The sequence below is a fragment of the Ailuropoda melanoleuca genome, chromosome 5 (genome assembly GCF_002007445.2).
Source record: "Ailuropoda melanoleuca isolate Jingjing chromosome 5, ASM200744v2, whole genome shotgun sequence".
In the NCBI taxonomy this organism is placed as follows: Eukaryota; Metazoa; Chordata; class Mammalia; order Carnivora; family Ursidae; genus Ailuropoda; species Ailuropoda melanoleuca.
The window spans coordinates 91519306-91536660 of record NC_048222.1 but is presented as its reverse complement, the minus strand read 5'-3'; the positions used below and the strand labels follow the sequence as shown (position 1 = coordinate 91536660).

The window sequence follows — 17355 nt, the reverse complement described above, 5'->3', positions numbered from 1 at the left end:
TTGGGTCACTTTTAATGCCCTGCTGATCAACTTCGATTTCCTAAACATAAATGAACCTATTTGGAAATTTAGATTTTGTTCATAGTTTTAATTTTATTAATTAATTTCTTTGACAAACATTTTGTAACATTTACCATGTACCAGGCCTGGTTTAAGTGCTTTGCAGACAGTAACTCTGAATGTGCATAATAATCCTGCAAGGAATAGCCACTAATATTATTGTGACTTACAAGTGAGGAGATCAAATTAATTGTATTTCTTATTTCAAACTGTATAGCTTTTCCCATAAGCATTTACTTAGTTTGTACATTTTCCGTTTGTTTTTAGAACATGTGAGAAATAACCACTTATTTTATCAATTTCCTTTTTTTCTGTGTTAATGAACTACCTACACAGAATTTTTTGTAATTTCAATTTCTATAAAAATTTTTAAAAATTGCTAAATCTTAAAGGCATTTTTCCCTTTCTTGGTCTTGAAACATTGCTTTTTGAAAATCCTATAATTACTCTCTCTTCTCCTTATAATTACCTTAATATTAGCTAAGACATTTCATTTTTCTCATAATTACCTTCTTCTAAATCTATTTATATGTGCTCTGGGCCTATATAATATGAAGTGTAATTGTTACATAATTGTCATTTCAAACATATAAGTGCCATTCTTTAAAAATGTTTCTTATAACTACTTAGGAATGAATACATTTAAATATTATCTCATCTTTCTAAAATGTTCAGTGAAAAAATTTCAAAAATTTTTCTCAAGTAGCACAGCAAAAATGTGACCATGTAATGCAAATAATCAAGTGCGTTATTAGTCAGTGAACAAGCACTCTAACTTACTTGCCTTATAAGGACTTAATTGATCTTTTGCTCTAGGAGGCTTATATGGTAATGGTTTTTGTGATTATTTGGGGTTTTTATTAACTTTAATCTAGGTAAATAAGTTTTGGTATTAATTTCAAAGGGGGAAAAAAGATATTGGAAAGAAATAGATCAAGGTGCAAGCACAGTCTGTTGTCTTTATGGATTTCTGGCCCTTTCATTTTCTTTGCCCAAAGGGACTCATGAACCATAGTCTCGTGGTATGAATGCATCTACACTTGTTCAGATATCATTAGTGGTTATATTGGTTGTTTGCTAGTGATGCCTTTTTGTTATTTGTTGATTGAAAATTCAAAAAGAAGGGAAAATGGGAGATAAAATTAGGAGAACATTTTATTAAAGGCCTGGAATGAGAATCAGAGGACTTGGATTTTCCTCCCATGATCTGGTTTCTGACTTCTGACAGGAAATCTGCCTTTTCTATTCTTTTTCCAGTTGGTAAAACTGAAAAAGGTCGTATTTCCTTATCCTGACCTCCTCTTCTACGTTTTGAGCTATAAAATTCTTTACATTGATTTTTATAAATTTTGCCAATTACATAGCTAACAATGTATTTTGCTGCAGAACATCCTTTTGGATTTTGTGATGTCTTTGTAATTATGTGTCATTGGTTTTTATAAATTATCAAAACTCATTTTCAAATTATCTTTGAATATATTATAAAATATGATAGACTTTTAAAAATATTTCAAAATTGATCACAGCTTTGGAGCAAGACTTGCACTATACATTTGCTCTTCTAATGTTTTTATTTCCATTGCTGATTTGGCTTCTGCAAATATTCAGTTTACATTGGAGAAATAGCTGGAATGCAATCAACAGGGCAGAGCAACTTGCTGTCATCCTATATAACACTATGCAATGTCAAGGTCACAGTGAAGGAAAATGTTTCAAATTATCAATAGATGACTCAGTTGCCATGATGTCCAAATAAAGTCATTTAGATTGCTCTGTGGATCACCCCACCCACTTGTTTTTAGTTACCAAAACTGTGTTTGTAAAATGTTTACGCTCTTCTAAGATTTATGGATCTTCATGACTCTAACATTCTAAGACTGCGTAAAAAAAGATGTCCAAAGAGAAATCAATGTAGCCTATTGGTATGGTTTATTTAGAAGAGCTTTAAAATGCAATGAGTTTAACTTAACTATTTTCTTTTATTCCTAAGGTGGATTTGGAGACCATGTTATGTCAAAGAAACGAGGAGCCCTCTACCAGCTTATAGACAGGATAAGAAGAATTGGCTCTGGTATATCAATGTTTAAAGTTGCAGACGCTTGATGTACAGTAAATATTATACTAATAGCAGTTCAGTTTTCCATTAATATGGGAAGTATGTAAAGGGTATATGCTGAGAAACAGTCCTTTATTCATTTTTGTTAGCTGATGTTTAATGTAAATTTTTTAGAACTTAATTTGGGACAATTGAAATGTTTCTTTAACTTATTTTCAGGTTCTCATTATTATAAAGTGCATTAGGGGGTCATTTTACTGTTGATATTTATTTCCGGTGCAGTGTATATCACACTAAGGTGTTTTTATCAAGCATGGAACTACATCAATTTTAATAAAAAAAGTCATGACCGTTTTGAAATAAAACCCACTTAAAGTAACTTGACAAACTGATTGGTTAGATTAAAAAATTAATTGAAAATGTTTTGACCCTTCCAGAAATATACATAGAAAAACAGCCTTCCGGTTTCAAAATTAGTTAATACTTACAGTATTGAATTTGTTAAACACTGTTTATAGATTGTAGACTTTTAAAAAAGTTTTCTGTTCAAAGTCTGTCCTAACATTTTTTAAATTGATGAATTACTAATTAAATAATTGACAGTACACACTTTCAAGGAATAATTTTCCTAAGCAAAGAAGCTTTGCTTCAGGATATTAAAAAAAAAAAAATAGACCTTTAGGGACATGGGAATAAGGGGCATGCATTCAATGTTGGTTGTGTCTGAAGTATATTCTGTTAGTGCGATATTTGGATCATAGTGATAGATGAATAAGATTGAATAATAATGCAAATTTAGGAAAAACAAAAACAGTTACAAAAATATTTTGAAAGGCCACCAAGAAAATTAATGACTGCAGACTTGAAAGCTGCTCCAGGAAGAGGCTGCATTTTATGTTGGCCTGTTGATGTTATTTACTGATCTCTAAATTGTGCTAAATCACCTGGATGTGAATACAGAGGAAATTTGAACAGAGATACACCAGTGTCCCAGGGGGCTGAGACCATATCTGCTTTAACATTATTTCACTTATCCTCTCTGTAATTTTCATAATTTTAGGCTGTACTATGGAATATCAGTCCTGATTTAAAAGAATGAAGGATTTAGCAAGAGTTAAGAAGAGTTTTGAATATATTGTGACTTTTTAAACAATGTCTATTTATCATCTGGTGGGGAATTGGCAGTGATGTAGTAAATTAAAATACATAAAACAATTTTTTGTGGCGTACCAGCCTGCCTGACGTCTATCTGCTGTAGGCTGTTGTATGGGAATTGATTAAAATTTGCTCATAGAGCATTTAAGAAATAGTATTTTGACACCAAGTACTTAAATATTTTAATACTTTTTCAAGTATGTGATATAAATGAAGTTTTTCTTTAGTGCATTTTGGCTTCAGGCATATTTACACAAATATGTAAATAAGACATTTTAACTTTAGTCTTTTAAGAGGAAATGATTCCCTGACCAAGGACTTCTGTTTCACAGAATGTTTTAAATGTCACTGCAGGCTTGGAGCAAAACAGCACAGTTAAAGGAAAAGTACCTCTAAAATTCTCAGGGCAAGATGAGAAAAATCGAGTTCCCAGAGCTGCTACATCAAGAACCGAAAGAATATGGCCTGGAGGTGTTATTCCTTATGTTATAGGAGGCAACTTCACTGGTAAGATATTCCCAGAGTGTTTATTTTTATAAAGAAATATTATACAGATCAAGTGTGTATTTTTCCAGAGTACTAATATATAGAATATAGTATTAAATCAAACGTGAGGAATACTTCACTCACCTCAGTTGTTGGTTTAGAATGTCTTTGAAATTGAAAAATATCTTTAGTCTAGAGCTCTAAGAGTCTAAAGTACTGTTTTTAAACTGAGTTTCAAATGTGCCCACCAAGTCAGGAAGCTGATTTCTCTTAAACTGTCAGGAAGAGTGTCTGTCCCGTTGATAGAGCCTTGTACACACATATTTGTAGAGATAGTGAGCTTGAACCTTCTGATTATAAGGCGAGTGTCCATTCTTAAGAGTGATCACTTGTGGTGCTCTAGGCTAGTATTTGTTGGTTGATGAGAGTGATGGAGTCTGAATTGCCCAGCTAGACTCAGGACAGAGGAGCCAGCATGTAGCACTGCTCCCCAAGGCACACACTTTACTTTATTAACATCCTGCCATTTTTCCAGGCAGTCAGCGAGCCATGTTCAAGCAGGCCATGAGGCACTGGGAAAAACACACATGTGTGACTTTTATTGAAAGAAGTGATGAAGAGAGTTACATTGTATTCACGTATAGACCTTGTGGGTAAGTAGAACCAGGGCATGGCTTAAGCAAGTGTAAAAGAGGAAAAAGAAAATCCTGAGGTAGGACTCATTTCTTAATATTTGCTTAGTTAGCATTTTCTCATGAGAAAGTTTGAATTTTACATAAGAAAATCTATTTTAAATATAATCTTTGATCGTAGACCTTTGTACATCTACCCCAAGCATATTTCTCTACCACGTCAATTACTTTGCCTCATGTTGCAACTATAGCAATGGTTTTGCCACCGTCCCACTCATCTGAATGAGAAACTTCAATAATGTCATCTGGTGATTCTCTTGTGCTCCCTCTAAAACCTATGCAGTAATATTCCATTGATATTCATTGTATTTTTTGATTTCTACCTCCATCCCATGTCAGTGCCTCAGTCCATTCATGTCTTTGTCATGTCACACCTGACCTATTCCAAATGCTTGACTGTCTTCCCACATCAATTTACTGCCACTAGATTATCTTCAGAGAATACCGGTCAGAGCAAGACACCACCCTTTTTGAGATTCTTTAGTGCTCCCTTGTAGAGTGCCACTTTCTAGATTGGCTTCTTGTGGGGTGATAACAAACACTCTCCAAAACAACCGTTCCATAAGTTGTGAAATGCTGTGTTAAATTTCAGTAGATATTTCTGCAGCAACGTGCTAATGAACATTGTGAATATTCAGCCCATCAAAGAGAATATAGAATACAGTGGTTTTTTTTAACTTATTTAAAAACTTATTTAAAAAACAGAACATCTATGCCATGTATGGCATGTGTATGTGAAGAACATACATCAGTATCCTGGAACACATTTTGGGAAATGTTAGCCTGAGAATGAAATCCAAATTCCTTGATACAACATTTAAAGAATGCCATGAACTTACCACAACTTCCATGTGAAGCTTCTTCTGCCACCACATCCCATAATCTAGCCAAGTTACAGTCATAGCAGTTCTTCAAGCAACACTGTATACTTAAAGACTTTCTACTGTGAAAGGTCTCAAACATCTCTCCCCTCTATCTTCAGTTAGTCAGAACTTACATTTAAATATTTGATTAAATTCAGATTGAACTTTTGCTTGTTCAGGAAGAATACTTGATAGCGTTTGCTGTCTCCTTGACGTCGCATCCCCTCAGGCGGCACGTGGGCTGGATCTAGCATTTCAGTGACCCTGCTGTCAATCTGTGGATTCCGGTGGTGATGGCCCAGTGCCTCCGTTGTAAAAGTTCCCATCATTGCAAAATAGTGGGGATTTTCTAATGTTGTTCTTTCCTTTCAGTCCTTCTACATTTATTAGCCGGACTCCTCTACAAAGAGGAATTTTCTCTCATCAGCTCAAACTATTTGAATACCCTGTAGTATAGTTCATAAAAGGAAGTAAAAATAAATGCTTCATTCCTTTGGAGGAAAGAGTTCTTGCCTCAATCACATATATATTTTTTGGGAGAAAATGTATATGTCACTAGGTATTGGGGGAGGTTTGTGTCATCTGGCTTTGTTCTACCACATAGTCCTAGAACATTTAACCTCACTTAAAAAGTAATGGATTTTAATTTTGACCCTATCTGAGTGACACAAGAAAAATTATACATTATTACCTTTCTATATAGCTTTGGATAATGCCATAATTTTTTAATTTTGACTTATTAAAGTAATGTTTTCTTCCAAATTACTAAATTTTAGCTTGACAAGTTTTGGTTACATTTGAAATGCCTCCTAGTTCTTGATATCTATTTAATATATAAAGGGCCAAATCTAGACTCTCCTTCCTTCCTTTTGGTTATCTAATAGGAATGGATATAGCTCTAAATACATAATGTATTCAGATCGGTTGCTTATCTCTTTATCCCTCATGACATGCAGTGCACTGCTTTATAGATAAGTGATCAAGAAAATATTAACAATTTGCACATCAGCTAAAGCATATTGTATGTAATTCTAAAAGAAAACGTAAGAATTTAAAGAGGTATTGAAAGGCATGTACATTAATAGTGGCTTTAATGATTTTAGAGAAACAGGAACTGAAGTTGTGAATTGCCCTCAAATCTTTAAATCTGTAACTGCACTCCTGAAATCAAACTTTTGAGTATTTATATATACATATGATTGTGACTGTTATAGTACTAATGTTGCATTTGGTGATTTGTACTCAATTTTCTTATGTTGTATTTTTAATGATAGAAGGATGATATATTTTATAGGAATTGATGATTGGCTTGGTAATCATTCTAACCATTTTGTGACTTCTAAATTTCATTTGGAATTACTGTTGGCCATAATTTCATGAAATAGTTATTTTATAATTATGGGGATTTTTTCTATGATAATTCTGCATTTATTTCTCATAAAAATTAATTGAAATTATTAAGGACTTTGGCAGTTGGTCTTGCACAAAATACTGAGGGCCACTGCAATATTGATGTCAAGTCAAACATGTAACACATTTATTGGACTTTGATATTATGTCCCTTAGAGATGTTGCATAGAGGGTATTGCATTTAATAATATCTAGTGTAAATCTTCATTGAATATGGAGAGCCTGTAAGGCAGTGCCATTGATATTGATGACAACATTTACCAGTTCTACTTCTGGCTTTAAGATGGTAGACAAACACACCTTACCACTTCATATCACTTTTACCCTTTTTTTTGGCGGGTGGGGAGAGATTTTATTTATTTATTTATTTATTTATTTATTTATTTATTTATTTATTTCGATATGGAGAGAGAGCACAAGCAGGAAGAGGGACAGAAAGAGAGGGAGAGAGCATCCCAAGCGCACTCCACACTGTGTGTGGAGCCCGATGTGGGGCTCCATCTCACGATGCTGGGATCATGACCTGAGCTGAAATCAAGAGTTGGATGCTTAACCAACCAAGCCACCCAGGCTCCCCTCACTTTTATTATTTTGATTTTTAGCTTACCCATTAAGTTAGGCAACTTGCAGCTATTGTAGTTTTTAAAATAAAAGCTAAAATGTCTTCCATATTTATAGGAGAATTATTAAATATGGATCCACTTGTACCATTTAGAACATTGTATTTCCCACCTTATTCTGCTACAATAGGTTTATTCAATACATACTTATTGGGTGCCTTATTCCATATCAAGTCTTTGGTAGATGGGAAAATGATAAAGTTTTAAAAAGCAAAAGGTAAAGGTCAGAACTTTTTGGCATATGATATCTTTGATCCCTCTTCAATGGGACATATGCTTCAACTCTCCCTATGTTGGCAGAACGTTTGAAGTTAACTATAGATATTTTTTCAATGAATATTTATTGTTACCAGTGGCATTTTATAAGATGATTATTATCAGCAAAATGTGAGATCACTTTATAAAAACTTGTTTGATTTCTTTGTAAGTCAGAAATTTATATAGCTGAATTTATTACTTTTGTCTATTATGCAACTTTATATTGCTGAATATCCTCTTTTTTTTTAAAGTATAACTTTATTTTTTTACAGTGTTAACATTAGTTTCAGGTGTACAATGTAGTGATTAAACAATTCCATACATCACCTGGTGCTCATCACAAGTGGCCTCCTTAGTCCCTATCACCTACTTAGCCCAATCCCTACCCTCTTTCCCTCTGGTCTCCATCAGTTTGTTCACTATAGGTTAAGAGTCTGTTTCTTGGTTTATCTCTCTTTCTCTCTTTTTATCTCTTTGCTCATTTATTTTGCTTCTTAAATTCCACATGTGAATGAAATCATATAGCATTTGTCTTTCTCTGATTGACTTATTTCACTTAGCATAATACTCACTAGTTTCATCCATGTCATTGCAAATAGCAAGATTTCATTCTTTTTTATGGCTGAATAGTATTCCATTGTGTATATATCTACCACTTCTTGTTTATCCATTCATGGGTTGAGGGACACTTGGCTGCTTCCATATCTTGGCTATTGTATTGTAAATAATGCTGCTGTAAACACAGAGGCGCATGCATCCCTTTGAATTAGTGAATTGTATTCTTGGGTAAATAAGTAGTTCAGTTGCTACAATGGAGGGTAGTTTTATTTTTAACTTCTTGAGGTACCTCCATACTGTTCTCCAGAGTGGCTGCACCAGTTTGCATTCCCACCAACAGTGCATGAGGATTACTTTTTCTCCACATCCTCTCCAGTACTTCTTATTTCTTGTGTTGTTGATTTTAGCTATTCTGACAGGTGTGAGGTGATATCTCATTGTGGTTTTGATTTGCAATTTTCTGATGATGAGTGATGATAAAATCTGTTCATGTGTCTGTTGGCTATCTGAATATCATCTTTGGATAAATGTCCGTTCATGTCTTCTGCCCATTTTTTAATTGGATTATTTGGTTTTTTGGTGTTGAGTTTTATACGTTCTTACATATTTTGGATAGTAGCCCTTTATCAGATATGTCATTTGCAAATATCTTCTCCCATTAAGTAGGTTGCCTTTTAGTTTTGTTGACTGTTTTCTTCACTGTGCAAAACCTTTATATTTTGTTGTAGTCCCAATAGTTCATTTTTGCTTTTGTTTCCTTTGCCTCAGGAGACCTGTCTAGAAGAAAGTTGTTATAGCCAGTGTCAAAGAGTTGATTGCCTATGTTCTCCTCTAGGAATTTTATGGTTTCAGGTCTCACATTTAGGTCTTTAATCCATGAATATCCTCTCTCCTCTACTATATAGTTTCTTGAACGATCTCACTTTTTTCCTATCTGCTAATTTTTAATGATTCCTTTAACAACTAACCAAACAAATAAGCTTAGGGTTAACTTATTTAGCTATTTTCTAGATTTTGTGTTTTAAATTGTATTTAACTTTGGTCAGTTTATTTATTCAGATTATGGTAACAATTACTTATTCATCTTAACCTATTGGATTTTCATTTTGTGCCACTTCTTACGGTACTAATTTTGGGGACTATAAAATTGATTGCTAGGTGTTTTTCTCTGTTGGAGGTTATAGTTAGGCAGAGAAGGTGTGATAGCTAGGATTCTTGCTTACAAACAATAGAGGCTGGTTAATTTAAGCAGAAAAAAATGACTTGTTGTATTATTAGATAATTTATAGAACTACACCAATGGAAAAGTGTGGTGAAGGGAGGTATCCCAGGAAGAGAATTTTTAACCCCTGGTCACAAGCATCTTTACCAGTGCTTTGGATGCTCCCCGCTAACCACCAGAGTCTTAGCTCTCTCCTACACTTAGGAAATCTGTTCTTTCAACAAATATTTATTAATTAATTTATTTCAAAAATGATCTTTTTCCAGTTTTATTACAATATAAATGACATAGAACACTGTATTCATTTAAGGTGTATACCGTGATGAGTTGATATATGCATACTTTGTGAGATGATTCCCACAATAAATTTAGTTAACAGACATCACCTCACATAGTTGCAACACTTTTATCTTCTTGCGATGAGAACTTTTAGATCTGCTCTCTTAGCAACTTTCAAGTATATGATTAGTATTATTAACTTTAGTCACCATGCTGTACATTACATCTCCAGGACTTATTTATCTTATAACTGGAAGTTTGTACCTTTTGACCCCCTTCACCCATTTGACCCACCCTCCCACCTCCCACCCCAAACTGTTCTCTGTATCTTCTGAGCTGTACTATGTGCCTGACTATATTTTAGGGGCTAGAGATATCAGTATACAAAGCATGTAAGTTGTCTGCCCACAAATAGCTGACATTCTAGGATGGAGAGTCAGAAAAAAACATGAAAATCCATGAAATATAAAAATGTATTAATAGACTATAAGTTCTAGGACAAAGAGGAAAGCAATGTAAATGGGATAGAAAAGCATTTGCACAAGAACTTGAAAAAGAAGATGAAATGAGCCATATGGCTATGTGGGAGAACAGAGGTCCCGGCAGAAGAAATAGCCAGGAAAATGCTTTAAGGAAAGAACATGTCTGTATGCTGAAGGCACAGCCAGGACACTGCATGGCTCAGGAGGAATGAGTTGCAGGGACAGTGGTAAGAAATGGGACTGGATGGTAAGACATTTGCGTGTGAAGATCATGTGGGATCTTACAGTTATTTGTAAGTACTTTAGATTTTTCTCTGAGTAAAAGAGAAAGCTTGTATTAGTCTGCTGACATGATTTATGTCACTTAATACATGACCCTTCAATCCTAGTGGCTTCAAGTAACAAACAATTTATTCCTTGTTTATACTGCCTGTCTATCACTGGTTGGCTGTGTCTCTCTCCAGAGTTATCACTTAAGTATTCAGTCTGATGGAGGAATTCTCTTTAGAATATTGCAGCTGTGGCAGATGAAACAGAGACAATATTGCCAAACATATTGACTATTAAAGATTCTCCCCAGAAATTACACAAACAGTTCATGCTCACATGACATTATCCAGAGCAAGTCACATGACCAAACTCAGCATCAGTGGAGTAAGGAAGTATGAGTATCTTCCAGTGAGGGGTAATGAATATTTTTGAACATTAACACAATTTGCCATGGAACCATTGGAGAATATTGGGTAGAGAAGAGTCATAATATGACTTTAAATTTTTAAATTATCTCAGTGTCAAGAAAAGACTGCTGTGGGGAGGACATCTTCGTGGATGTCATGATAGATTATTTAATAGGCAAAATCCAAAGGTGCTTTGGTCCTCCCATCTGAGGCAGAAGTAAGGAATAGTAGGTTTTAGATTACCTGATTACTTTCTATGGCTTAGGGAGAGGTGTGGCTTCCTATAGATGGCGAAAGTTTTTCTTGAGAGAACAGATCTTATAGTGGTCAAGATTTAAAAGCAGCACACAATTAGAAATAAAAAAAATCAAAAGCTATACACAAGAAAATGGCATCAACCTGAGTGATATTTGAAACTAAGATAATACCTAGACATGCTTAAACCACATTTTCGTAAACCTCACATATTACCCTGTCATTCCATACCTAATTATATGTGTATATATTTAGTTATTTATTCATCTAAGCATCCAGAATTATTCTTTCCCTAGAACCATAGGAATCAAACCACCACATTTTTCTTCTTTCACAGGATCATTATAAAAGTCAGTGGAAAATATATTTTTGTTTTCTGTTATGGAATCCATCTTATTTATTGGAAATTGCTATGGGTGAAATTATGCTTAAAAAAGGTGTTTTAGATTAAATAAGTCGACCGCATTGCTTGACTATCTCCCAGATTTTGATTTGCGAAGTATTTTCTTCTTTGAATATAACCAGCAAGAATGACTCAGTGTGTGTAATTTAGTTGCTATATAATCATCAGATATTTTAGTTTAACTACTGTTGCTCTATGGTAGCAAATGATTCAGTTTAAATCTTTCCAAAATTTGCAAATTTTTTGTTTTTCTACATCTAATACTTTACTATTTGGGTATGTAATAAATATATGTGTATAAATTGAAGCATAGTATTAAAAATGGGGCAAAAACAAAATTTCCTGATTTTTTCCTTACCAGTTACCTCTTTTTTTCTATTATTGATTTATTAAGCTTCATTAACCGTTATAATAGATTCATAAATAAGTATATGGTGTAAGTTAGGATGCTTAAGGGATTTAAAGCCTACAGAAATAATTGGAATGACAAATATTTGTATTTGTGAACAATCAAAAGGACTATCAAATATACTTACTCTGGAAACTGAAAATTTGTGAAATTCCTTTTAATATTTGAGCAATTAATTTTTGGCAATTTTCTGTGTTTGGTGTCTGGTGCATCATGATTACCAACTATTCGAGACCAATTATTTACTGCCCTCTATTGCTGTCTCAAGTGGCGATCTTACATATAAACCTATTTTAATGTAAACCCCAATTATTAAAGTTTTAGATATAATTTTATTTATATTTGCAAATCTCATAATTCTACCAGTTGTTGTTTTTTCTCCACCAGTTAGCTATTAACCTTAGAAAATTTACCTTTTGAAACTAGTTTTCCTCCATTGATTCCTTCTTTTAAAAGTTTTCTTCTTCAAAATAAATTCTCCCATGAGTAGGAAAAATAACTCCTTTTTTGATTAACCATCTTTATTTTGTTATTTTGTTTTTTAAAGACAGAGAGGGGGGATGAGGGCAAGAGGGAGAGGGAGAGAGACAGAGCAAATCTTAAGCAGATTCTGCACTAAGCATGGAGCCTGACATGGGGCTCCATCTCACAACCCTGAGATCGTGACCTGAGCCTGAACCAAGAGTCAGGTGCTTAACCGATTGAGCCGTCCAGGCGCCCCTAATTCTTTTTTTCTTAAAGAAGGAAAATAAACTGTTTTTATATTCAAACTGAAATAATGGATTATTGCCAGATAACCATAGTGACAGAGTAGTTACCTAAATAATGTAGATGGATTGTGAGACTAAAAAACTGTACTAGAAATAATTGTGGGTTGGTAAATCTTGAGTTTAACTATATGTTTAAAGCGCATTAATCACCATCATATTTTATTTTCTGATATCTTCTGAACACTCCTAATAATGATTTAAGGCATATCTTCTGTTGTAAGAATTAGTGAAAAAGCACTTCCAGTGATTATGTGGAGACTTTTGTTGTCTATACATTTACCAGTACTAGAAATTAGCCATATGTATTGATGAAAGGCTGCTCTACCTCTGAGAGTGTTGGACTTTGTAGTTGATCATAATTCTTGACAAGTTTCACTGTCCTGTAATTAATCCATCATTGCCACCCCCATCTCTGTTTTCTCCATTATTGCAGATGCTGCTCCTATGTAGGTCGGCGGGGAAATGGACCTCAGGCAATCTCTATTGGCAAGAACTGTGATAAATTTGGAATTGTTGTTCATGAGTTGGGCCATGTGATAGGCTTTTGGCATGAACACACACGACCAGATCGAGATAACCATGTCACTATAATAAGAGAAAACATCCAGCCAGGTGAGAGGTTTCAGAATATGTTGGGTTTAAGGTTGATGGAATATCGTTTAGTAGTGTTTATTCTATTTGTAAATGAACTTTTTCTTAAAAAGTGTGAACTGATTTTCTTGATATGGTAGAATCAGCATTTTGCTGGATAAAAAACATGCCCATGATGGTGTTACATTTTAAATTTTTTTTTCCTTTAGACTGGATGATTTTATATGCATTTTTGGCTTGCTTTTTTTTTTCCTTAAGGTTTAGCTGTTTTATTTGTAAACTTCTGTGCTTTCCAAGAATGGGTGTAGGCTACTGAACCATAAATTAATATTATTTAATTTTTAAAGCATTTTTAATATTTAGCTCTATAATCTATGTGGTAGAGATTAAGAAAGGATCCAGGGTTTGGCATGAAACGTGCTGCTACCATAGAAATCTATATTATACCAGGGACATTTCTAGAGAAAATTTCAGGGAAATGAATCATTTCCAGGGCAGTCTAAATAGTTTCTTTGAGAGTTCTCCTTAAACTACCCTAAAGATAAATTCTTAAAAATTTTTTCAGTAGTTGAAATATCATATATAATTAAAATTTAATTTTCTCTGATAGCTGATATGTGATAATAACTTTATTTTAAAGCTTTTTTATTTAAATTCATAAATTAATAAAGATCATTACATTTCAGTTACCAAAAGAAAAATTCTGTTTTTTGGAATTGCCTTATAAAGTCATATGGATTTCAAGCATTAGGAAAGTAAAAATGCATCCTTATTTCCTTATTCATGGCAAGTTTTAAGTTACAAACATTGAATTCCTTAGAATTTCTTGTAATTAGAAGTATTGATCTATGTATTTGCTCATCACATATTTGGCACTAATTATTTATTGAGACATTATTAGATGTTGAAAATGCTGTCATGAAAAATACAAAGCTTAATGTGGGGTATGTGCATATATATAAATGATTGCAAGTGGGTGAGAAAGTGATAATAGTCATATGGTGAGAATACCACAAAGTCCAAGTAATGTATGACAAAATGCCTTGGCAAGTCAAGGGAGATGTCACAAAGGAACTGAAATTTAGAAGTAAAGTATAAGTGTTCAAAGGGCAGAGAAGAGAGATAGAATTTCTAAGCTGAAAAAACATCATGATGATGGCTATTATTACAGAAAATGGAATAATTTTTATTTGCTTATTATGGTTGCATGGTAAGTTACAAGTGGGAGATTAGTTGGTAATTACCAAAGGAGGTTGAATCATAGGGAATCTTCTATACAAAGCTAGGGAACTTAGCTTTTATCTTTTAGCTACTGGAGAATAATCGGAGATTGATAGCAGAACAAATTCAGATTTAAAAAAAGGAAAAAATAATTCTTTCAGCTTTGGGATCATTAACTGAGAATGGGGAAGTGGAAGTAGGGAGGATGAACTTAAGGAAACCTATAAGAAGATTAAATAAGTAGTTTATAAAAGATGACTAAGTCCTCAGCAAGGAAGTGCAGTTCAAGAATAAAAGGGAATAACCTTTCAAAAATATTTTAAGAGGAACACTAACATATGAGGGAAAATCTTCAAGGTTTTATTTTTAGGCAACAGTATGGATGGTGGCACCATCAGAATAAGGAAGCAACATGGTTTTTAGAGTAAGATAGAGAAATAATGATTTTATTTAGCATATCCTTGATTTTGAGAAGCCTTTGGATTATTTAAATGGAGATGTTTACTACACAAAGCAAAAGTGAGTCTAAAATTTAGGCTATATCTAGAAATAGAAATTTAATTGTATATTTGACTATCTAGGGAAACACTGAAGGGAGAATAAAAATACAGCTGTGGATAGAAAATGGGGAATAGCTATATTTAAGCAACATTTTGCAGAAAATCCCCCAAAAGACTAAGAAGTTTTGGTAAAGAGGTAAAAGAAAAATCACTGAATGTGATGTCCCGGGGAAGAGATCATTTCAAGAATGATAAAGTAGGAGAAGAGGAGAGGGTAGTTCGAGATGGCAGTGTAGGTATATCCTGAACTCACCTCCTCCCATGGACACAACTACTGCTACACAGAGAATAATTTCTCTGAAAAAGTCCTGATAACTAGATGAACACTGTGCCTCCACAACAAAGGATAAAAGGGCTATGACGAGATGGGTAAGAGAGGTAGAGACACAGCTGCTGCCCAGAACTCCAATTCTAGGCATGATGACCCATAATCAAAAGAGATCTCAAAAGTACAGCACTTTCTCCAGAGAAGCAAGAGGTTGACACCTCAACCTTTGGGTCCTGTACTAGAAAGATGAGCCCCTCAAACATAAGACCATCAGGGATTATATCCAGGAGAAGAACAACTGTAGGGAAGAGAGAACCTGCCCTGAAGGGGCTCGCATGCTGACTCAGTCATCCCAGGACCCAGTGCAAAAGCAGCAGTTTGGAAAGCACCTGGTTCATATGTGAAGCAGACTCAATTACTCATCTTAAAGTGATCACTAGAGAGGCAGAAACATGTTGGGACTCTCTCCAGGGACAGAAGCACTGGCAGATGCATTTTTGCAATCTCATTCTATCTTGCTAATGCCAGTACTGGTGGGTGTTATTTTGGCAATCTCCCTCTAACCTGCTAGTGCAGGTAGGTGTACTGCACCTCACCATGCCCCAGCTATGCCATAGCTAGCTGGGAGAGCACCCTGTATCACACCAGAACCATGTCACAGCCAGCCAGGCAAGAGACCTGCCCTTCCAAGCCATAGAGTTACCACAGCTAGGCAAGTGCCCCACTCCTCCTGTGCCATAGCCGTACCACTGCAGGGCAAGCATCTTGCTTTCTTCTGTCCCACAGCCATGGCTCTGCCACAGCTGAAAAGTTACATGCACCCCACTCAGGGGATACCTCTGGAGTGCCTGGCTCTAGTAGCCCGGGAGATTATGCTCCTGGGCCTCACACATCATCTTCTACAAAAAGCCAATTCTTCAAGACTGAGAGAGGTAGCTGCTCTGTGAATTAGGCAAAATGATACAAAGACATCTGTTTCAAATGAAAGACAAGACAAAACCTTAGAAAATGACCTTAATGAAACAGAGGTAAGTAATCTACCAGCTAAAGAGTTCAAAGTAATGATCATAAAGATGCTCACTGACCTAGGGAGAAAAATGGGTGAATACAATAAGAACTTAAACAAAGAGATAGAAAATATAAGAAAGTACCAAATAGAAGTTACAGAGCTTAAGAATACAATAACTAATGAAAAATACACTAGAGGGGTTCAACAGGAAACTGGATAAAGCAGAAAGATGGTTTAATGAACTGGAAGACAGAGCAATGGAACTCACCCAGACAGAGTTGCAAAAAGAAAAAGGAATTTAAAAAGGTGGGATACCTTAAGGACTTATGGGACAACATTTAGCAGAATAATAGCTAGATATAGGGGTCCTAGAAGGAGAAAAGAGAGAGTAAGGGACAGAAAAGTTATTTGAAGAAATCATGGATGAAAACTTCCCTAATCTGGGAATGGAAACAGACATCCAGATCCAGGAATCTTATAGAGTTCCAAACAAGATGAACCCAAAGATATCTACACCAAGACACATTGTAATGAAAACATTGAAAGTTAAATATGATGAGATAATCTTAAAAGTAGACAGAGAAACAAGCTTGTTACATACATGGGGAATCCCATAAGGCTATCAGCAGATTTTTCAGAAGAAATTTTTCAGGCCAGAAGAGGGTGGCATGACCTATTCAAAGTACTGAAAGGAAAACAAAAAACAAAAAACTTCTGACCAAGAATACTCTACCCAACAAGGCTATCATTCAGAATTAAAGGAGTGATAAAGAGTTTTTCAGACAAATAAAGCTAAAAGAATTCATCACCATTAAACTGGCCTCACAAGAAACTGTAAAAGGACTTCTTTAAACAGAAAAGACATGATGGTAATTAAGGACAATGAAACATATGAAAGTAAAAATGTCACTGGAAAAGGTAAATATATAGTAAAGACAGTGGATTAATAACTGATAAAGCTAGTACAAAGGTCAAAAGAAAAAGGCAGTCAAATTGACTAAAACTAAAATAATTAGTTAAAAGGTACATAAAATAAAAAGATTGAAAATGT

General features: G+C 34.5%; 1 protein-coding gene across 3 annotated transcripts in view; it reads left to right on the top strand.

The window, feature by feature from the left end:
• The window catches only part of TLL1 (tolloid like 1), a 202837-nt gene that overhangs the window by 87336 nt on the left and 98146 nt on the right, over positions 1–17355 (top strand). For all 3 annotated transcript variants that reach the window (XM_002921315.4, XM_034661408.1, XM_019801867.2), the window contains 4 exons: positions 2051–2131; positions 3626–3778; positions 4293–4410; positions 13089–13267. In XM_002921315.4, coding sequence (XP_002921361.1) covers positions 2051–2131; positions 3626–3778; positions 4293–4410; positions 13089–13267 — 531 coding nt within the window. The remainder of the gene's footprint in view (positions 1–2050; positions 2132–3625; positions 3779–4292; positions 4411–13088; positions 13268–17355) is intronic.